The sequence below is a fragment of the Micromys minutus genome (assembly GCF_963924665.1).
Source record: "Micromys minutus genome assembly, chromosome: 21".
Classification (NCBI taxonomy): Eukaryota; Metazoa; Chordata; class Mammalia; order Rodentia; family Muridae; genus Micromys; species Micromys minutus.
Genome location: NC_137956.1, coordinates 11,071,549 through 11,095,456, shown reverse-complemented (window position 1 = coordinate 11,095,456; position 23,908 = coordinate 11,071,549). Strand labels below are relative to the sequence as shown.

At 41.7% G+C, this 23,908-nt stretch overlaps 1 protein-coding gene across 1 annotated transcript; it reads right to left on the bottom strand.

Moving 5' to 3' along the window:
• Positions 1-923: 923 nt before the first annotated feature.
• KLHL31 (kelch like family member 31) lies at positions 924-23,528 on the bottom strand. The gene is made up of 3 exons (XM_080934607.1): positions 23,337-23,528; positions 8,775-9,979; positions 924-5,707 (listed from the first exon to the last, which is right to left on the bottom strand). Exons 2-3 carry the CDS (start codon positions 9,944-9,946, stop codon positions 4,975-4,977), a joined length of 1,905 nt encoding a protein of 634 aa, XP_080790733.1. The 5' UTR covers positions 9,947-9,979; positions 23,337-23,528; the 3' UTR covers positions 924-4,974.
• Between the last annotated feature and the right edge of the window lie 380 nt (positions 23,529-23,908).

Sequence of the window (23,908 nt, the reverse complement as noted above, 5' to 3'; positions counted from 1 at the left end):
TTACTTAAGTACTTGATTAGATCAAGGCTCAATCTGTTAGGTTGGTTACCTGCCGACGGCTCATTTGGAAAACCGTGATGAGAAAGCAGTGTTAGGAGGAGATTTCGGCAGATTAACAAGAATCTCTTTCCTATATATTCATTTCACTGCAGAAGAAGGTGAGTCTGTGTGTGTGGCCTCTGTTCAGGGAGACCAAAACAGGAACAATTATACCTCATAGGTTAAGGTTTCTGTTTGCAGGTAAGACAGTTAATAAATTCCTATTTGTCCTCTGCAGGTGAAGGTTTCTGTTTGTAGTTTCAAAATAAGTTGCTGCCTGTCCTGTGTTAAAATCCTTGCAAGTTTAAGGTTTCTATTTGTAATTAGGATTAAGTTCTTGTTTCTTACATCTGATGTAAGCTGCAAAACATGTTTATCAACCTAAACTTTCGACCCATTCACATGATGTATATCCCTACCCTTGTCCTTCCTGTTCACTGTATCTTTCTAACAGCCCATAACAGCCAACTTTCTTGTCCCTGTGAACACCAAATCTCTCCTAGAAAAAGGAGCCTAGGAGGCTGGCAGGGCCTGCTCCCTCAAATTCTGCCTTAGCACCAGTTAGCTGGCCAGTTCCAGATGCACCCCAAAACACAGCTTGGTCTAGTTGGACAATAGTGGATTTGGTCTTTTGTCCTTGAGGTTCTCAGGTAGACCAAGGATGTGAATTTACATGCAATCTAACGTGTAGATACCAGCACCGAATAGCAGAGTTGGTTTCTGATGTTTAAACCACTTGTGATCTTTTATGCCTCTTTCTTTTTCTAGTTTCAGCGGTCATTTCATTTTGCTGCTGTTGTTTCTGCTTCACTGAATATTAACAACAACTAAATAAGAAAATCATAAATGTCCCAAGAATCAAAGAAACAACACTCGAAGCTGTCTGCATGTGAGCACTGATTTTTGTATGCAGCTTTATTAACAGGGGTGAGGTTACAAAATCACACGGCATATGGTTTTTCTTTGCTGGTCTTCATAGGAAACCAGAATGTTTAAGCCAATGAGACTTCTGCCAAAATTTTCTGGATAAACAACCACAACAAACATTTTTTTTAGGAGTGTCCAAAATAAACATTTTGGGTCAAACTCCCTTCGAGGGAATGCTAATTGGCATGTTATAGGGTAAGTTGTTAATATTTTAATCCTTTAGTTCGGGTAATTTAGAATGAAAAGTATTTGGTATAATTTGTATTTAAATGAAAATAAGTCCTTTTATTGCTGCCTTGTGTCGGTGCTAGGGTAGGGGTCTGGCTCTCAGCAATAACGAAGGTTGTATCTGTTGTAACTAAGAGAAAACAAATGCAACCAATTGACTTAAGTCCATTTAACTTAATAATTTAGTTGAATTCTGAAGACACTTGGGCAGGATAGTGGGAGTGGGGGTGGGAAGCCTACTTCCTATTCCTACATAAGTTCTATTTACACACATGTTGTAAAACACACATATCATCATTATCACCCTGTCTTAAAGCATAGAACCTTTCAGGAGTCACTTCCTTATTATCTCGGCCATAATACTCCTTCATATCCCCACCAACCGGTCTAGAGACTATGTTAAAGCGCCAGTTACTGACCTTCTATTTCTCATCCATCCCCATCCCTACAACAGGAAATGAAAATGAAATGCGCTCAGTGTACTGAAATTAACTCCTGAGTTAGAGATCACAGGTTGGTCCAGAAGCCCAGAGAAGATGGACATACTCTATTAAGATATGGCTTCCTGGAGACATTCTTATCAGGTCTCTGGCCCGTTCAGAAAAAGGCAGCTTGGGTTTTATTGCTTTGGCTGCTGGGTAACACGGTATTTTCTGATAAGCTGAGCCGGCACATTTATTTAACCATGGATCTCAGGCATCAACAAAAATCACAAGTCATTTTCTTTGAGGAAAAACAAACAGAAGTACATGTTCGGGTCCTGGCTTGGGGGTGTAACTGAGTATAGGCAAACACAAAACATAGTAAAACCATGTAAAGTTTGCAGTTGGAAAGCGGCGGTGCTTCTGGGGAGCAGCGACTTGGAGATGGACTAAAGATGTCGAAGGTGACAGAACATTTTGAGTCTCTGTGTGTTTGTGTCCTTAACGGCGGTGCGGGCTGTTCTGGGGCTCAGATATTCACTAGCTTTCATGTGCATACTCTGTCAACCTCAGCGCACCCAGGACTTGGATTAACAACACAGAAAAGAAGTGACTGCAGTTTACCCAGCTGTAACAGGCCTGCGGTTTACCTCCGAAAAGCAACTGTGTGGGCTTCACAACCTCCCTTACCAGCTTAATGGAGATCCATCTATTTTCTGTCCCCCTCCCCGTGTTCTAAATCCTCAGATGTTACAATGTGTTGACATCAAGGGCGCTAGGTCCTCTTCACACACACCCTACTGAGGAACACATTAGTGCACATAAATGAATGACATGTTTGGAGCCCACGATGAAGCACCCCCCTTAATTACCAGTATACTGTGGGCTTTTCTGTTGCAGAGGTGTGTGTATACTGCCACGAGAAGATGCCACAGCTGCCCTTAGCAACTTGTGGCCAAATGATGCATTGAAAATGGAGTTTATCTCAGCGATGCCGTTGCATTGCCGATAATTTAGGAACTCTGCCAGAGATTAATTTGTTCCTAAACTTTTCTCACAGAGCTTTGTCTTCCAGCCTGCCCTACAATTGATGAAACCCCTCTTTCTCTCTGTATTTTGTGCTAATAATGTCTTAGTTACAGTGTTTACAGTCTGTTGGTGAGCACCGCCGCTGAATACCCCAGACAGAACTTTTTGTAAGGGGGGATGTGGAAGGTTATTTCAGAAATGTTTTATTTGAACCACTTTTCACAGTTGGAATAAAGCGTAGCTATCCCTCAGTCTCCTTGGGAGACTGGTACCAGGATATGCCCCATCCCTTGCTAGGATACCAAGGCCTGTGATGCTCATGTCCCATCTACAAAATGGCATATGCTATTTACACACAACCTGCCCACATCTTCTTCTATAAGTTATATTGCTTCTAGGGTATGATAGCATCTAACACACAGCACAACGCAAACTGTTGTGCAGTATTGCTGTGGGGGGGGGGGATTTGGTACATGCTTGCTATGCAGTTTCTTTTCAAACATCTTCATCCTGGGTCTAGTTGCACCTACAGATGTGTTAACCCACAAGGGGACTGGGCTTTAGACATGACCGTTACAATTACAACACACATGTAGTAGGAAAGGCTGGGATTGGTGATAACCAAGATATAGTTCCAGATGCCTATCCATCTCTCTGAAGTGTCTAACTGCACAGAAGGCATAGTTGATAGGCACTTCTTTCCCAAAGCAAATATTCTACGAAGAACAGACCGATATATTAAAGGAAAATATGCATCATTTACTACAGTTCTTCCCCTTTCTTCCAAACTTGGCAGATAATTCAAGGAAACGGTAGCAGGAAAATACACTTTGACAGGCCGGGTGGCATGTGCCTTTAATGCCAGCACTCAGGAGGCAGACAGACAGATCTCACTGGGTCTGAGGCCGGCCTGGTCTACCTCATTAGTTCTAGGCCAGCCAGAGCTACACAGTGAGACCTGTCTTAATTAAAAAAAAAATTCACTTTGATTCGCAAAGCACTTTGGGATAAGTGGTATTAACAAAAGTAAATCACAAAGAGCATTATTTTTGAGTTACTATTTTAAGTCAGCTATCAGCATTCCTCAGCGAGGAACCCGTCTATTCATCCGGTGATTGCCAAGTCTGAGAACCCCAATTATTTCCTTCCCCATCTCCATGTGAAAGAGGGGTCAGTAAAAATCACTGCTATTGGCTCTAACTGGCACTAGCATTCACCAACATAGTGTTACTGGTGATTAGTCAGCTAACACCAGAGGCAATTTTAACCATGTCTGTGCTGGATAAAGATGTACCTGGTGGCACAAGACTGTAATCCCAGCTACTGGGTAGGCCGAACATAAGAGGATTTTAAATTCAAGGCCAACCGGGGCAATCTAGTAAAATCCCACTTTAAAATAAGAAAGAGAGCTGTAAGTGCAGGCAATAACTTTAATCCCAACATGCAGGAGGCACTGGGAGTTTGAGGCTAGCCTGGTCTACCTAGCGAAACCCTGTCTCAAGAATTAAAATAAAATGAGGGCTGGACATGTAGCTCCCTGGAGGAGTACTAGTGCGTACCAGGCCCTTAGTTCACCATCCAGCACCCCGCTCCCAAGGTCTCTATAAGGATAAGAAATAAAAGTGAAAATATTTCTAAGAAAAATGCCAAATGATTTAAGTTTACACTGTAAGTTAAATGACAGAAAACTGTTTTTCTGAGAGTGGGATTTTATGATAGAAGATAACAAGGACAGGATGGAGGGGTACACACCATTAATCCCGGACTGTCACCTTGTCGTTTCCCAGGTATAACAGATTGCTTTCCATAAAGCTTTGTGGCTATGTCATGAGATAAAGTTCTTTCCAAGTCAAGTAAGGGGAAAGAATTGTTTTATGTTGAAATATAGAATTAGGTCTTTTTAGATGCAGACTATTTTCATTTGGAAGTGTGAAATGGGTGTTTTCAACTTCCCCCAAAGAAAGAGAGAGGAAAATACTCCCTTGGATAGGAAATTGCATAATCAGGTTAAGTTTCTCGAGCATAGCGTGGGAAACTCTCCGCGTGTGTGTAACTGCAAGTCTCCTTGGAACTGTGCCTGTAACAAACTCCACTGGCCACCCAGTGGCTGCAGAATGAAATTGCTTCTTTCGTTGGCCAACAGCCCTTTATTTTGTTGGTGGAAGATGGGGGGGAGGGGGGGGAAGACTGAGGTAGATGGTGCTAAACTAAGAATTTAAAACGGTCCAGGCACTCCTCTGGATCGATTTGAACCACCATCACTGTAGTAAATGGTGTATATTTTCCTGGTGGCACACTCACAGTTTGACCACATTGGGAAGCAATGCGTTCAGATACTGACCGGCACGGAGGACACCGAGCTGGCCCGTGACTCCCGGGACACGCTGTTGGGCATGGCCAGCGTGCAGCAGGACACGCCCACGGTGGCCTCGGGCAGCTCGTCGTCCTCCGTCCACTCGTTGAGCTCCGGGTTGAAGCACTGGATGCATTTCTTGTACTTCTTCTCGCCCTCGTTCCAGCCGCCCAGCAGGTAGGCTCGGCCGTGCAACGCCGAGACACCCGCCGTGCTCACGCCCACGGGCAGTGGCGCCACGAAGCTCCACTGGCGGCCCGCGGGACTGAAGCTCTCCACCGTGAGCACGTCCACGCGCTCCCCGCGCGGCCCCAGCTGGCTGCCCCCCATCACGTACACCCTGTCGCCCAGCGCCACCGCGCAGTGCCAGCCTCGGGGAGTGCTCAGCTCCGGCAGCTCCTGCCACGCGTCGAGCGCCGGGTCGTAGGCGCACACGGAGCGCGAGTACGCGCTGCCGATGTAGCCGCCGGTCACGATCACGAGGCCGTCGGCCACGGCGCTGGCGTGGCAGCAGCGCGCCACCTCGAGCGGCGCTTTGGGCTGCCATTGGTTGGAGGAGGGCACGTAGCACTCGAGCGAAGCCAGGCTGCCCTCGGCGTTGCGGCCGCCCACCGCGTACAGGAGCCCGTTGAACACGCTCAGGCTGAAGTGCGTGCGCTTCTGGTTCATGCTGCCCAGATGTATCCAGCTGTTGAAGCGGGGATCGTACCTGAGAGGAGAGAGGACAGGTTGACTGTCGGAGCAGAGGGACCCGGGTTGCAGAAGTGGGAAGCCTGACCTTGTCCCCACCCACTGCAGTTTGCAGGGCCCCGCCTCTAACTTCCCCACCCCGCAACATCAAGTGTTCCGCCTCTCCATTTTATTCAGAAAAAAAAAAAAAAAAAAAAAAAAAAAAAAAAAAAAAAAAAAAAAATTAGACTACTCCCCTCTCTTCCCATTCAGAAGATATTTTCTTTAGCCATACCCCCAAACAACCAAACCAAACAACAGGAGAATCCCGCCGAAATCTCTAACAATTCTCCCTCACCCATCCCGTCCATCCCGTCTCCGGATTTAATGCAGTACAGGATACGGTATATTAAACCTGTATATTAAAGGCAATTTTACCCATTTTACAGACACTAGTACCCCTAGCTCTGTCTTGCTGCTTTATTAGGATAGGAGTTGTCTGATTAGTTTCTTCTCTTAAAAAGCTCTCCCTGGCACGTCTGTCTTGGCCATTCGTTGCACTGGTAGAAAGCTAAGCCACCCCTCTGAACCTGTTAGAAAGAGACCAGTGGAATTCCGTGTAAAAGCATACACAAAGGCTTGATCTCCCTTAATAGTTTTCTACTGTAAAAGTTTCAGTTTATAGATATTTTTTTAAGTGTTGTAGTATTTTCGATATATAAATCAATACAAAGAACTGGCTTGAGGGAAGGGAAGGAGGTGGGGCCGGTGTATACGTAGACCCCTTGTTCGCAGAGTTCAGAAGTTCTGTCATGAGAGTTCACCTTTGTCCCAAATAAAATCGGAAGTGTTGCTGTAGACGAGAACTGAACACTGGTTCTGAAGCTGCAGAGGTAGAGTGCTTGCTTCAAGGCAAGACACTGGGTTCAAGGCTCAAAACCAAAAAGGAATAAAAAGTCTGAAAATCAGTTGTTTGGTTTATTTTTTTAAAGAATATATTTATACATATACATATTAAAATATAAATTATATAAAACATATGTCATAATACAAAACATATTAATTATATTGATATATCAATGCACATATAAATACAGAACTACATATAAAGTATGTGTGTGCATGTATGTCTTGTGTGGGTATGGTAATATGCATTTTTGAATGATGTAATATATTTTTGCATGTTTTATATGTGTTCAAATAATGTTATCTTTCATGCTAATCAACCTTCAAATATTTAAAATTAATTAGTCGCCATATTTTAATAATTGTATTATATTTACCAGCTATCAATCTCATAGCTGTCAATAGAGGAACTTCAAGAAAATTTGGATTGTTGTATTGGTTTTTAAATTTTGGCTGTCTGTTTGGGTGTGGTGTGTGTGTGATATGTGTGTATATGTGTGTATATGTTGTAAGTGTGTATATGCTGTGTGAGAGTCTGGGCCTGCATGTGCCATGGTACATGTAAAGAACTTGAAAGACAACATTAGGTGTTGACCCTTGCTACAGACAAGGTGTCCCTTTTTATTACTGCCTGAGCCTGGGTCACTGTCGCACAAGCTGGTGGCAATTCTTTTCTCTCTAGCATTGTCTCCTCATACGGGGTGTGCTGAAATCACAGGCTCATGTCCTAGTGTGTCAGTCATCAGGCTTCTGCACTTGACCCTCTAAGCCATCTCTCTACCCCTTATTGCAGATGAGGAAAATCTCTGTGTCTGTATCAAACAAGGATCAATAGTTAGACTATATGATGAACTACAAACGTCAATCAAAAACCAACCCAGTCAATACATGAACTAATGAACTGAATAGACAACTTTCAATGTGAACCCAGAGAACTCTGAGTCCACACACCGTGGAGGCAAACACATTTCTGTGCTTCTTGCTGCACATTCACATTGGAATTAGTCAAGATGTGCAACAGATAAATGGACACATAGAATGTATGAGAAATAGACGGAAATGTTTAGGGACTAAAAATATGAAAGCACGACATTTTGGGAGAAACAGATGCAACCGGAGAGCATTATGTTAAAGTTAGACTAAAATGACAATTCCATGTTTTCTCATATGCAGAATTTAAATCTCTCCGAGTCTCCCTCTCCGTGTGTGTGTGTGTGTGTGTGTGTGTGTGTGCGCGCGCGCGCGCACACACACGTACACACGTGATTCAAACAGAAAGGTAACCATGAAAGAGAAAGAAGAGACTTTTAAGGGCAGGGTGGTAATACAATTCATGTGATACAGAAACAGAAGGAGGACTCTGGGGAACCACAAGGGTACCAATAGGACAGAGGCAGAACAGGGATGGAGAGTGGGAGAGGGGTGCATAAGGCATAAGGGGTAATGGCATGTGTGTATAAATGTGCCAAATGGAATTTATCCCTTTGCATGCTAACTAAAAAATATTGAAAAGTAAAAGAAATTTAGAGTGCATACATCTTGGATGCATTTTATCTCTAATGTCTAAAGCATTGCTATTACTACTATTAGTATTACTACTACTCTACTCTAGTACTACTCTACTACCATTACTATTATACTCTACTACAACTACGACAACTACTACTACTCTACTACTGCTACTACTATGCTCTACTATTATTACTGCTACTACTGCTACTACACATACTACTACTATCCTACTACAGCTACTACTATACCCTACTACTACTACTCTTCTACAACTATTACTACTACTACTACTCTACTACTACTACTACTATTACTACTACTACTACTCTACTACTACTACTATTACTACTACTACTACTCTACTACTACTACTACTACTACTACTCTACTACTACTACTACTATTACCACTACTGCTACTCTACTACTACTCTCCTACCACTACTACTATAGTCTACTACTATTATTACTATTACTCTACTACCACTATTACTACTCTACTACTACTCTATTACCACTACCACCACTACAGCTATCCCTACTACTACTATTCTTCTACCACTACTGCTACTACTCTACTACTACTTGGCTAATGAACTAAGACAACAGATGACAGGCATTATTAATTCTGGGTCATGGCAGTTTCTCCATATTTCAATTCATTGGCATTACCAACAAAGCAATGGGTACCTGCAGAAATTGCTGACTGCATGCTTGGCTTGGTTTCTCGCATCATTCTGGTCCTCACCACCAGCTACATAAAGGAATCCATCCATCACAGCCACACACTGATTAAAACTCTTGGCTGGCATTTCTGTAAGCTTGCTCCATCCATTTTCAGGGTCTCTGTATAAAATGTCTCTACTAAGGGACTTCTCAGTCAGGCCAGGGCGTCCTCCAACAGTGATCAGAACTCGGCAGCCGCCTCTGATTCTCGTTCGCCTGGATTGCAGTGTGTTTTGATGGTAAGGTAGTAAGTGATAGTTCATAGCATCCACAAGCAGTTTATGACAATCGGCATCTTGCATCATTCTCGGTACAGTCTGAACATAGTTGACCAGGTCTTGTGCAGAGATGGTACCAAAGCGAATGTTGCTTAACAGATCTGCAGCATGTTTCACTCTTTTCTGGTCGAATTCTAACCATTTCATTGCAATCTGGAATGCTACTAGCTCAGAAGGCAATTGTAAGTCATCATCTATGAGAAGCTCATTAATCTGTTCAAACGTAAGCTTCATAAATTGTTCAGATTCTGCAAATTCAATGAAGTTATCCCGGATAAATTTCTGGGCTGTTGCTTTTGCGTTTTTCAAGCAGTATGTTTCAGCGATGTTAACAACGTACATGCAGTTCTCAACATTGATCTCTCGGATCAGGAAATCGCTGCACATCTTTACAAGAGTGTGGATCTGCAGGTACACGGCAGCAGAAATGATGCTTCCAATTGTGTATAAGGAGAGGGTCAGCTTTCCCGTGTATGCATACGCGATCACTGTGGCTAGGCCCAAAGGGGCAAAATCATTGAGGTCTACCCTTTTCGTTGACGGATCATTTTTAAGGATGTTATAGAAGTACTCACTGCATGAAGCCATCACTGATTTATGGACATCAAAGGACTTGGTTTTGGTACCAATGACCAAGTCACACAAAAAGCTCTCTTGCCGCATTTTACTTAAACCTTCCAGGAGGTTGGGGCCATAAGAAGTGTCAGTTAGTTCAGAAGAAACGCAGCTAAGGCTGCTGCGTCCCTCCAGGAGCTCGTTGAGAGCATTCAGCTTGCTTAGGGGGCTGTCTTCCACGATGAGAGTCGTCTCACTGACCTCAGCTTTGTTCTTCTTGATGGTCTTCTTTTTGGGTGCCATGTTAGCCACAGGGCAGCCACAGTCAGCCGCTCACTAAAGGAGAAGAATACCAAAGTGTTTTAGTTGTACTTTGGACTTTGAAATACCATACTAGAAACTTTTACAAGAATAGTTTTATAATTGCATAAAGTAGGTTAATCCTCAAGATATGTTTAAAGATATTAAGTGGAATGGACATCTCAGTGGCATTATTTCAAGCCTCAAACATTGAATATGATTCTAGAAATGTGTGTATTTTTGGATGAAGTCTCCCAGAGGATGTACTGTTGCCAAACAATTCTGGCAATTGGCAACGAGCCAATCTGGTTCAACTGTGGAATGGAAACATTGGAAAGGCTTAACCAAAAAGTGAATCATGACTACCTTAAAGGTTTTCCTCTAAAAAAAATTAAAGTTTAGGAATCCATGCAAATTTATAAAATATTATGAAATGAGGACCCTTTTAGCAACACCAGTGAAACCTATAATATTTGAAGCTATACATGCAGTTAGAAGTTAGGGACCCTTATATAATATATAGGGTTTGCCAGAGAATTTAATGGAAAGGATCTGTGCTCTTGTGACCCACACTCCCTGCCCCAAACAGCACTTGCCCTGTGCATGCCCGTTAGGACATAGCAGGACAGCAGCGTGGGGCAGGAGGTCAGAGGACCTGCCTGTTTGAGGGAGGCACTTGTTTTCTCTCATTTAGCTCAAATCGTTGTATTCACATTCATATTCAACAGACATATGTCCCTTCTTGCTGATTTTTGCTGTTACTTCCCAAAATGCTTGGCCCTTACATGTTGAATGTCCTCTTGTTGGGTTTGTTTGAGGCAATTTAAAAACACTTTGTTCATCGAGAAGTTATAAGATGTCCACACACTCCTGCATTAACGGACAGCAGTTTCCCGGAAGTGATGGTGCACAGTGAACTGTGCTCACAAGACGAGATGGGGCAGATGCCAGTTGAAAGCAAGAGGCTGCATCTGTAGCAGAGGAAATGTAGGCCTTGTCTGGGTCCTTGGAAGAACCCAGGTAGCCAGTGTTTTATTTGTGCACATTCTTGCAGAGAAGCCCTGAATGTGGAAGAGTACTTTGTGTTCCTTTTAGACTAAACAGCTAAGTTGTCTTGTGCTAGCTAGCTGCACGTCACCTTTACACAGGCTGACGTCTTCAGAGAGAAGTACCACACCTGAGAAAATGCCTCCAAAACATCACGCTCCAGACAAACCCACAGGGCATTTTCTTAATTAGTGAATCTTAGAAATCGATGGGCGAGGGCCCAGCAGGCTGAGCAAGCCATAGGGAACAAGACAATAATTAGCATCCTCCATGGCCTCTGCATCAGCTCCTGCCTCCAGGTTTCTGCCCTGGCTTCCTTTGAAGATGAAGTGGAAAGTTAAGGTGACTAAAGTAACCCTAACTAAGACAATTTTGCTTATCTATTATTAGATGTTTTTTTTTTTCTTAGTGATATGTAGGTGTAAAAGGTGACATTTAAAACACAAATAACTGATAATCAGAGGCCCTGCTTCCCTGATAACCAGAGAGAACTCAGGCCACCAAGTTGAAACTGGGTCCCAGAGAACACCCAGAGGTGACCTGTATAATTCTTCATTCTAAATCACGATGGGGGTTCAGGGAATCCTGAGATACTTTTGAAAGTTTTTTTTTTTTTTTTAACATTTTGATATGCTGAGGCTCTGGGGAAATTTTCAGCAGAGGATTCTAAGTGTGACTGGTGAACTTTAGAATAAACAATATCTGATTTATAGTTTTAAAAGTTTTCTTCTACCCTGTTGGTCTCTGTGTCATTTTTACTCGAGCCATGCCCTTTTCCTTAATAAGTTTCCAATTAGCTTACACTATTAGAACTGTTAGCTGGAAGTAAGAGTGGGGGTGGGAGAAGTGAGAGAAACTACTGAAGACACTGGAGCAGAAGGTAAGCCCGTGGTGGGACAGGACAGAGAGAAAGGCAGGACTTTAGGATCCAGTGAGGGGTCTTAGGGAGAGACTAGGGAAAGAAGGAGAAAGAAGAGGGAGAGAGGAGAAGGTTGCTATGTGGGGGGATGGACTGTGCCCATGAAGGACAGACTGATGAAGTGAAAAGACAGCTCAGGCAAGACTCAAACAGCAAGTAACAAGGACATGTGGCTGGGATATAAGTTGGAACAGCTCAGAAGCTGCCCGATCTAGGCCCACAGCTTATGAATAAAACACCGGGATTTTGGGTCTTTTATATGAACGAGCTAGAGTAAATAATTAGATTACAGAACCCCAACCATAAAATTATTTTTTTACTGCTACTTAATAACTGTAATTTTAATACTGTTAGTGAATTGTAAACATGTAACTATAATAAGTTGTAAATGACAAATATCTGTGATTTCTGATGGTTTTGAGGGACCCTTGTGAAAAGGTTGTTCAACCTCCGAAGGGGTTTCAACCCATAGCTTGGGATCCAGGAGTCTAGAGCAGTATGATCCTACAAAACTGTAAGTCATATAAACAATCTAAAAACACAAGTACCTGCATCAGAAAGGTAAAAATGAATAGTCAAAATTAACGCTAGTAAGTGGTTTATTTAATGTAGCATATATAAAATATTGTCACTTCATACGTAATTTTGATAAATTTAATATGTCATTTATGTCATTAATAGCTAATTAATGCAATAATAGCTAATACATTATTTTATACTGAATTTTCAAAATCCTGTGTACATTTCAGACTGTAGTTTGTGTTGTTTGGGTTAGACACGTTTTAAGCGATCAATAGCCAGAAGTGGCTGATGACTTTGTATTGGGCAACAGAGCTCTAGACACACACTGAGTATAGCCAAGAATTCCAAAGAAGACAAGGAAGGTGGAGGGGACAAACAGCAGTGTGATGTTAAACAAAGGTATTAGTGATTATATTAAATATTAATGGCAAGGCATGAAAAGGCACAGGTTGTCAGATTAGACGAACAAAAGCAAGAGTGGAATATATGCTGTCTGTGAAAGACTCACTATACCGACACAGGTAAGTAGAACATTAGTGTTATAAAATCATTTAAAAGGCAGTCGTTAACATAAAGTTCTAGCGGCCATTTTGATATCAGGTAGAATAGACGTAAAGAACAGAAAAGAGTTTTTTACTAGTGATAGAATTTCATAATGATACAAATATAAATTTAACATGAGGGTGTAACAATCATAAATGCCTATGTCCAAAATTATGGAGCTTCAAAGTACATGAATTAGAGAAAGAAATAAGCAGCTCACAATTCTATATGAGGAAGTTAACCCAGCAACTGATGAAACCAGAAAAAAATGTCAGTTATCAAAACCTGAACATTACTGATCACCGATTTAATGGAACATTATGCGTAACTGTAAGATACAAGTCCTACTAATACATTCAGAGTCACCAAAAATGTTTCAGCAAGCGTGAGTGTATTGACATCACATGACTTCTGTGTAGGATGCACTATTTGACAACAATAGAATGAAGCTAGAAGTAATTACAGGTTATCCAGGAAAACTCCCTAACATCCAAACCTAGGAAATTAAATAAGACACTTCTATATAATCTGTGACTGAAAGAAGAGATTACAAGGGAATTTAGATCACACTTTAAGCCGAATGCTGATGAAAGCACTGTACCAGTACAAATTCTCTTACTTATCCACAGGGTGACCTCTGGAACTCTTTCAGCCTCTGTTGGCTGCACAAAGAAAACAGGGCCCTCACCTGCTGGGTCAACTAGCCCTGGAAAGGGATGATGCGTAGGGACAATGTCACAGTTGGATTGGGATCACAGCAGTGTGTGTGTGTGTGTGTGTGTGTGTGTGTGAGAGAGAGAGAGAGAGAGAGAGAGAGAGAATGGGGTTGAAAGGGGTTAACAGGGATGAGAGGAGGGAGATGGAAGAGAGGAGGAAATAGAGGAAGAGTTAATCAAAACTTAGGAGAAACTGTGAAAAAGTCATATGGAAACCGACTACCTTGTAAGCTAATTAAAAATAAAAAGTTCAAAAAGGGTATAAAGAGAGGTAGAGTTGGTTAATGCCATTCCTAGAGCTGTGGCTTATGTATCTAAGACCCCCAATCTTAGCTTTTGCTACATATCCTTGTAAGTTGCTGATCAGGGGGACACAGAGGAATTAAGGTCGAGTTGAGCTGAGCTGGAAGTGTCGCCCCTGCTGGCTAGCTTTCAAAATGCTGGAAGGCATTAACAGGCTACATGGGAAGAAAAGTCACTGACATTCTCACCCAGCACACAACAATCAAGTTACGCACAGACAGTGGCGCAGTAGCGGCATGAGGCTATGAGGGTAACCAACTGTCTTCTCCAGGGAGTTGAGGTCTCCTTCCACAGAGGCAACTCATACGTTATACAAAACCTGATCGAAAGCCAATGATAAAGAAAGTCTTAAGCTTAGGGAGAAATCTACTATGAATGCTTGGGTAAATGGATGCACTGTGAAACTGTTACACTGGATAGCCATGCATCCAGGAACACAGGTAGCACAGATGAGTTGGGGGACTGTTATTGTTGTTTCCGTGAAATTCTACTGGATTTTCTTCCTTCCTTCCTTTCTTCCAAGATGTATTCATTTATGTGTGTGAGTACACTGTAGCTGTTTCCAGACAAACCAGTGGAGAGTATCAGATCCCATTACAGATGGTTGTGAGCCACCATGTGTTTGCTGGGAATTGAACTCAGGGCCTCTGGAGTGTGGTTGGTGTCTACATGGAGGTGAGGGCAGACACAACATAAGGCAAAGCCTGTGATTGGACAGTGAAAAAAGTAAGGTGGGCACAGAGCTTTGGAAAGGGGGGAGAGAAGAAGAGGATGAAGAATGAGAAAGATGACTTGGACCTGTGTGGCTTCAATTAGTCATGGGTAGCTATGAATATCTTATTTTTTTAAAGATTTATTTTATGTATATGAGTACACTGTAGCTGTCTGACACACTGGAAAAGGGCATTGGATCCCATTAGAGATGGTTGTGAGTCACCATGTAGTTGCTGGGAATTGAACTGAAGACCTCTAGAAGAGCAGTCAATGCTCTTAACACTGAGCCATCTCTCCAGCCCTATGAAAATCTTATATGGGATGGATTATTTCAGGACAAATTGTCTTATCTAGGTAGGCAGTTTGTATAAGTATCATTTGGCTCTGAGATTATTGTGTGGATGTTTTGTGGAGTGAGAATTTACTGATATAAATCTGATTGATAAATTACAAGTTTCAAGAGTTTTGATTTTTGCCTGGCTACTGGGAATTGTGACAATAACCACAGGGGATGGTTGTTGGGAACGAGAAAAGAGTTAGCGACAAAAAGTCACAGGAGGGTGGCTGCCTCTGGAGACCAAGAGTAGCAAAGTGTGGTGTCTCAAGTTGCCACTTTTCTAACATTTACTGCTACACTGGAGGAACAGTCAGTGCTCTTAACTGCTGAGACATCTTTCCAGCCCCCCTCTGCTAGACTTTCAAAGAAGAACAACAAACATTTTACTCAAAAGTAGTGTCAGAAGGAGCACATCCAAAGTCCTTCTACAAAGCCAGTATTATTGTAGTAGCATAACCAGGTAAAGACACAGGCAAAGAAAACTGCTGACCGATATCCCTAATGAAAATTATGTAAAAATCCCCAGTAAAAGCCTTTTAAGCTAAGTACAGGCATGTGTGGAGAATGGCACCCACCAACTCAAGCTAGCTTATTCCTGAGATGTAAGGAAAGCTCAACATAAATCTGTAAGTGTAATAAGTCATATAAGTGCTCTTAAAGAAAAATATCCATGATTTTATGTATATATGCAGGAAAAGCCTTTGACAAAATTCAACATGCTTTCATAGTAATACAAGTCCTAGAGAGGATAGGACTGAAGAATACATACCCCAATACACTAAATATTGACATATGACAAACCCACAACTAACAGCACCCTAAATGGAGAAAGCTTCATGTGATTCAGTTAAAACCAGGATTCGACAGGGCTGTTCACTGTCCCTTAATCTTATTCAACATAGGGCTTAAAACATTAGCTAGTCAATAGAAAGAAATGAAAGAGGTACACATAGGAAATGAAATCAAGTCATCTATATTTTACAAATGATATGATATTATTCATAAAATATTCTTTAAAAAAATCCACCAAAAGCCTAGAAGCAATCAACAATTCATCAAGGTGTCAGAGTACAAGATATAACTACAAAAGCTAGTAGCCTTTCTATGCACCAAAGCCGAGATACTGAGAGAGAGAGAGATCACGGACATGATAGCCTCAAAGATAAAACATCTAGATGTAAACCTAACCGAGGAGGTGAAAGAACACTACAATGAAAATTTTAAATCTCTGAAGAAAGACTGAGAAAGACACTGGGAAATAGAAAGACATCTTATGTTCATGGCTTGGTAGAATTACTATTGTGAAATGATCACCCTACCAAAAGCAGTTTACAGATTCATCACAATCTCAATCAAAATACCTATATTGTTATTCCTAGAAATCAAAAAAAAATCCTAAAAGTTATACAGAATCACAAAAGACTCCAGATAGACAAATCAATTATCAGCAAAAAGAACAGTTTTCAGAGGGATTACTATTCCAAATTTCAAGACAGACTATAGAGATATTGTAATAGAACCAGTATGGTACTGGTACAAAGACAGACATGGGAATAGTGGAACAAAATAGAATATCCAAGCTTGACTATACACAACTACAGGCATCAGATATTTGACAAAATGCTGAAAACTTACACTGAAGAACATATTTCCAACAAAGAGAGAACTGTCCATGTGCAGAGCAAAATTAGACCTGTATCTATTTCCCTTCATAAAATTAACTCCAAATCAAAGACCTCAGTGTGGAACCTGAAATGCTGAAACATAGGCAGTGCCCCACAAGATGTATATATAGGAAAGATCCTTCTGAAGTGGATCCATTTGCATAGGAACTGAGACCAACAGCTGACAAGTGGGACTTTATACGTTGAAACATATTTTGCACAGAAAAGAATAAAAAATGAAATAAAAAGGAAGTCCACAGAATGGGAGAGAAACTTTGCCTGTTATGCATCTGAAGATTGATATCCATGTTATTTTTACATATATAAATATATATAATATAAAAATAAATGTAAATATGTAACATATAATATATACTCAAAAGCAAATAATATGTATGTATATAAATATATAAGATATATAAAGGTTATATATTTATATAATTATATACACACAATGCACACACACATATATAATTGTATATATATATATATATACACATATACATATACATATATAATGAGAATAAGAATGGCCTCTATAGGGTCATATGTTTGAATGCTTGGTTCTCTGTTGGTAGAACTGTTTGGGAATGGATAGAAGGTGTGGCCTTGTTGGAGAAGATGTGTAGCTGGGAACTGGCTTTGAGGTTTTGAAAGCCCATGTCTTTTCCAATCTTTCCCCTCCCCCTCCTCTCTTCTTCCTCTGCCTTATAGATGTTGTTTTTACATGTAAGCTCTCAGCTCCTGCTCTAGCACCATATCTCCTGCCTTCCTGCTGCCATGCTCCTCAGCATGGTGGTCATGGACTCTAACCCTTTGGACCATGACTCATCATCCCTCAGAGTTGTTTTTATTAATTACTTGGACATGATATTTTATCAGGACAAGTAATGCCCCAATGATACCTGATCAATGTGTTCACTGATGCCTATTCACAATAGCAGGACATGGGAACAACCTCAGTGTTCTTCAGGGATTAAGGGGTAATGAGAATGTGGCACGCACACAACAGAAGACTGTTCAACTGCAAACAAAACAAATGATGTCACGTGTTTGCAATTAAGTGGGACTAGAAAATATGCCGAATGAGATAAAGCAGACTCCTTCAGGAACCTGAAAGTTGCATGTTCTCCCATTTTAAGCCCCAGATATTTAGATGTATGTAATGAATGTGGTGAGGTATGTAAAGAGCACAGGTGAATATGTAACCTTTAGTAACCACAGAAACCAGAAAAGTGAGATGGGACCAAGGGATAACTCTAGAGTGGAGGATGGTAGGACACAGAGACTATGAAGGGGGGGGGGATGGGAAAATGGTTGGGAGGCTTTGACTAGGGGTGGAGGAGAATCCAGAGGGACACGAGAAAAATAAATAACACTAAGACGTTTTGAAAAGATACCTGGAAGCATACTACTTTACGTTTAACCAAAATTATACACAGATAAATATTTAAAGACGCTACATTACTTGGTTTGTTAATGTTCTTCCCAAGAGCCATGATTGATCTAACAAAAATTCCAGTGCTAAGTATGGGAACCCTCTCCTAGAGCTGTAGGTTAACAGAGTCCGGAAAAAAATTCTTTAAACAATATAACCTATGGCTGCTCTTGGATGCCTTCCAGAATTTGAAGGTAAGGATCTACGCTTGAGGACACCACACACTTTCACATAGACACAGGACTTGGAGGGATGAAGCTGGAACTCAACTGCAAACCTTAACCTCAAGGACTGGTTCTCGTATCAGAAGGTGCCAAGTAAGTCGACAGGTATAATAAGAGCAATCAGTAGACCTACCCAGTTAAAAAGTCTATGGGCCACCAACATGAATGAACAGCAAGATACCCCAAATGGTGAGATAGTGACATTTGAATCGTGGGGTAACCAACAGCTGTATAATAGGACTTAAAGCTGAATCAACTGGAGGGAACTCATGCCTGGTACTGTAAACCTAGCCAACTCCCTTTGGCTTTCGAGGTCAGACGCAGGAGGAGAAATAACTGCCATCAAATTTCTACAACAATGTATTTCTATTTCTAAATGCCGATTCTTATACCCACCGATAAGAATAATTCTCACCATTCATCAAAGATGCTACTTTTTGCAAGAGCTGGAAACTATAGAGATCCACGGCGGTCAAAATGCTGAGAATAAGTGAGCACAGGGTGCCCAGCCCTGACCTATACATCTGCAGCACAGCTCCTGCACCTAGGCTCAGGGAAAATCACAGAAGATGGGAAAGAAAGACTGTGACACCTGGAGGTTCAGGATGGCTATTAATAGATTGGGCATTGGATTACACTGTGACATGAGATTGTGCTATTAACTGGAAAAATTGAACCACAAGATTTACTGGAAAAAACAAGCAAACAAACCTGTTTTTAGTTGTGAAGGTGGTTCAATGCTAGCATACACCTGTAATCCAAGAGCTGTCTGATTTGTAAACAAATTTAAATAAAGTCAGCCATAGGTGGAGCAAGCAACCAGGTGACAGGAAGTGAACATAGAAAGTAAGAGGAAGTCAGGAGGATGGGTAGAGAAACACAGGAAGTAGAAGGGAAGGTCACTTAGCTTGTGGGATTTTGGAGACCTGGAGAGTTGGCTGAGGAGGAAGACCAGCAGGGTGCTGGCCTCTTTGAGCTATCTGGCTTTCACCCAGCATCTGGCTCTTGAGTCATTAGTAAAATCAAACGATTGAGATTTTGTTAAAAACAACATTCTACCATGTGCTCTCAACAATATGGTTCCCTGAAAAAGACTGGCATAATAATACCACTTACATGCCAATGCAGTATATATGTATATATATATGTGTGTATGTATACATACACACACATATATATATATACATATACCTATACACACACACACACACACACACACACACACATAATCTCCATAAAACTTTACTCTTTTGTCTACAGTAATCTAGAATAGTCCTTTTCTATTTTGGGATAAATTCCAAATTCATTCTATTCATTTTTATTGAACTTCTGCATGAGCTGAAAGCTGGAAGAGGGTTTAACTGGGTTTTTACAGCTTTCTCCCTTACGCTAAGTTCTTGCTTAGTGGCCAGTCACTTTGTGTGCTCGCACTTGGTGGCCTGATTATCATCTTTGTTTTCCATTTACCTAACAGGCTTTGCTCAGATCACCAAGCACCGAGGAGTGAGCACCACGCCACGCTCTCACCAAGCTACCCTGGAGACGCTTCAAGATATACCCCCCCCCCCCCCCCCCCCCCCGCTTTCCTGAATCCCATGCTGAGTTGTTCATCTCATTCCTGGCAGCTTTGATGAGCTCTCACTTTTATTGTCAAACGGAAGGAGAATTTTTTCAGAGTGGTCTTGGAACTATTGACGGCACGTGCTTTTCACAGGGTTCCTGACATAGTAGGAAACGCTGAAGAGAGTAGGCCACCCACAGCAGCGGAGCTTGTGAGCCAAGCCAGTCCCTTTCTGCGTCTTTCTTCTTGGGTTAAAGAAGAGAAGAGACCGTGCATGGGGTGCAGAGGGTTAAAGGAGACTTCCTGCCTTCCTCGGAGCCTCCCGAAGCTCTACCTCCGTTCCTTGGAGGGCAGCCAGATATACTAACATTTAATAATAGCCGGCAACGCTGCCACTGTTTCCTTTCCTCTGCGCCCCATCCCTCTAGAGGAGTTCTCCCTGGAACGGGGGAGAATGGTAATGGGTACCATACCCCTCCACAGGCCCTTCCTCACTGCCCACACAGCTCTTCCAGATAACTTCCGCAGTGATGGTAAAATACCTGATTAGCAACTGGGCAGGCTTATGCAAATCATCACATGGTCATCTTTCGTACTTGCCCAATTTACAAACCACCAAGTACTTATCTATACACATCAAATGTAAGCAGATACCTCCATTTCTCTCTAAGTAGTTTTATAGATCTAGGATATACTCAATACACAGGGCTTATTGTGTGTCTTGGTTATCTACTTTATATAATTCGATTTCTAAGTTGAAATGACACAGAAATCTTCAAATAAAAATCTTATACTACGTTTATGTTAAAAATGGAGAAATCGAAATTCTGAGAGTTAAAATTTTTTTCTACCACACAGTCATATGTGATGTGTGTCAGAACAAAATCAACCCCACACAACACCTAACCTCTATTTTGTTTCTCTTTAATCCAAGGTCAGTTAAAGCCCTTAGAAGAGGAAAAGCTAGCTTTTTCCAGAGTCAGAAAATTAAGACAGAGTGAGGAAGACCCGTGGCTTATAAATTCAAATTGAATACATAGAGACTGTGAAATAGTTCTTTCCAGCCCCAGTTGTCAAAGTGTTTTTTGAGTGAGAAGTAAAGTTTTTGAGGACACATAAATCATGTGGGTTTCTTCTTCCTGCTGAAGGTGGTAAGGATACAAAACTCCAGCAGGTTGGGCTAGTTAAAAATCTAAGTGTAGAGAGAGACTTTTATGAATTAATTTGTTGATTAGGTGTACTTCTTTGTAGGGGTTAGACTGAACATGAAATTACCACTTTCTTTCTTAAAAATAAATTTTGTTAATGTCATAATTTAATGTAAGTAAGAGCTGCATCTCGATTTATTTATACACATCGAGACTCTAAATACAAAGTTAACTACAATTTGAGTCTCTGAATTCAAGATACAGGATCAAAAACAGAGAGATTTTGTTTTTTGTTGAAAAAAAATTTTTTGAGACAGGGCCTCTCTATACAGGTCAGGTTGGCTTCGAAAATCACAAAGATCCAGCCATCTCTCCTGAGTGCTGGGATTAAAGACATGTCCCATCAGACCCAGCAAAGGTTTAACAAGAGGCATTTCTTTGTTTGTAATGGACTTAGAAATTGAGTTTATAATAGCCCCCCAACTATGGCCTGTGGAAACTGGATCTTAAAGCCTCACATTTCTTTGCTTATCACAGAACTGAAACTGAATTTTGGTCTCAATTCTCCTCTAACCTTTCGCAGAGCTTGAATGAACTGCAGCGTCTAGGGTTTTAGTTTTACCTTTTGTCAGGTTGGAGCTGTTTCCAGTAGTTCTAACACCTTCTATAACCTTAATGGTGTTTTCTGCTGGGGTGCCGGGATGCCAGGGTCTGGCCTGGAACTACTACCTCTCAAACACGGTTTGAATCCCCAGAATTAACTCTTTCTCCATTAGACACGGGTCTGATGAAGACAAGATTCTTTACATAGGATCTGCTCAACTAGTTCTGAGTTGTCACTCAGCAAAAATAAGATGCATACTTAGGATTTCAGGTAAACCAGGATACACACACACACACACACACACACACACACACACACACACACACACACACACACTTATTCCAAAAGCTGGTTTGTATTGGTAGTTCATGACCAAGTTAAATTTGAATAGGGTATTCAGCATTTTTATCTGGCAACTTCACTCTAAGTTTGTCTCCGGGCGGTCCATGAGCCCTGAGGGTTCTGAAGCCCACGGCCCACATGTCTTCCTGGTACTTTTCTGTAAAGTGGCTCAAAGTTTTATCTTGTTTTTTTTTTTTTTTTGTTTGTTTGTTTGTTTTTCTTTTTTAAGTTCCTGAAAAAAGTCCACAGTCCAAAATACATCTAGAACCACTGGGTTGATATTGCTAAGAAATAGAAATATAACCAATGCCCTCTCCTGGAAGTCAGCCAGTCTGTGTAAAAGTATTGGCTCTAAACAAAATCATTCCGGTTCTCAACCTGGGTTCTGGTCAAAGCCTTCAGAATCGGGTCCCTTGTGTGAGGGCATTTTTCCCACTGCCCACCACCCTGAGTGTGCACGTGTGCTGAAACCTCACTGTCACTGTCATGTGCCAGGCCTGGGATCCCGCAGGACTTCTGGCTAAGGGTGAGAATCAGCTGTCCCCATAGCATTCCAAAGGCTGCATCTGTTGGGGCCCGTCAGCTCTGCCTCCAGGAATAGAAACAGACTCGACCCAAGCTGCCCATTTTTAGTTAAGTCTGTTGAAACAGGGATTCCACTTGGCCATTTTGGGATTCCACTTTGCCATTTTGTCACCAAAAAAAATTTTTTTTTAAAATGTGGAACTTAGATCATGATAACTGTATGTGTACATTTAGAACAAAACAAATTTATTTTCTGTCAAGTGACAAACGTAGGACATTTGTGGAGTTAGGGGTTCAATTTTCAAGAAGTTATATTTTGGGGAGTCAGAGAGTTCTTTTGAGTTTAGTATTACTAATTCAGCTAAAACTGGTAAAACTGTCTCTCCTCAACTGGTGTGTTGACTAAACCACATGTTTAAATGGTTGCTAATGAAATTAAAGATGGAATTCTAAACCTCCTGAGCAATCCCTAAGAATTTTTTTTGTTTGTTTCTTCTTCTCTTTAACATACTGGAATAAAAACCGTATACGATTCAGAGATTTAAAACAGTCATTACAAAGCTCATGTAATTTTACTTTTATAGCGTATCACTCACGCATATCAGTTACTGTGTCTGTTTCCTTGGTTACAACATTTCTCAAATTCCAGGACAAAGTTTTCTGTCTCCCAACTTTCAAGGGGCATGAACTGTAGCACCCAGCTGGAGATACCCCTCAGAAAAACAGATCTATCGCCACCAACATTCAGACACCCCCACTGTCTCCCACCCACACAGCCATACACACCCTAGGATCCAGGCGAGTAGGCAGTTGCGGTCCCAGCTTCTCTCTCTCGCGCGGTGTGGAGTGAGAGCCCCCTGGTAATGGGGAAGCTTTAACAGCAGACTCCTTTGGGGGAGGTGATCTGTGGAGAGAAGGGGAGGGCGGGAGAAGGGAAACCCAGTGAGGAGTCACCAGCAGCCGCCTGACAAACCCTAGTGGCAGTAATTGAGTCTGCGTTCTGGCCTGGAGCAGCCCGAGCCCTCCTTGCCCTCTTTGGACTTCAGCTTGAGGGCAACACCGGGTGGAAGAGGGCGGTGCCCTGGTTGGTGGAGAGGGGTTGGGTTTCTTGACCTGGCCAGGTTGTTTTGTTCTTTTGTTTTTAAGCCAAAGACTCAATGGGAAAGAAAATTAGCTAAATGGATGTTCAGTTGAAGTTGACGAAACGGGGGCTTGGGAAGAATTCTAAGAGGAGAGGTGTGTGCCTAAGTTAGTTTCTAAGAAGGTAAAGAGCGGGCACCTCAGGTCCTGTGAGGAGACTGGTTATAAATAGACTGTTCTGTAGAGGAGGAGACATGTTTACCAGGACAGGAGATACC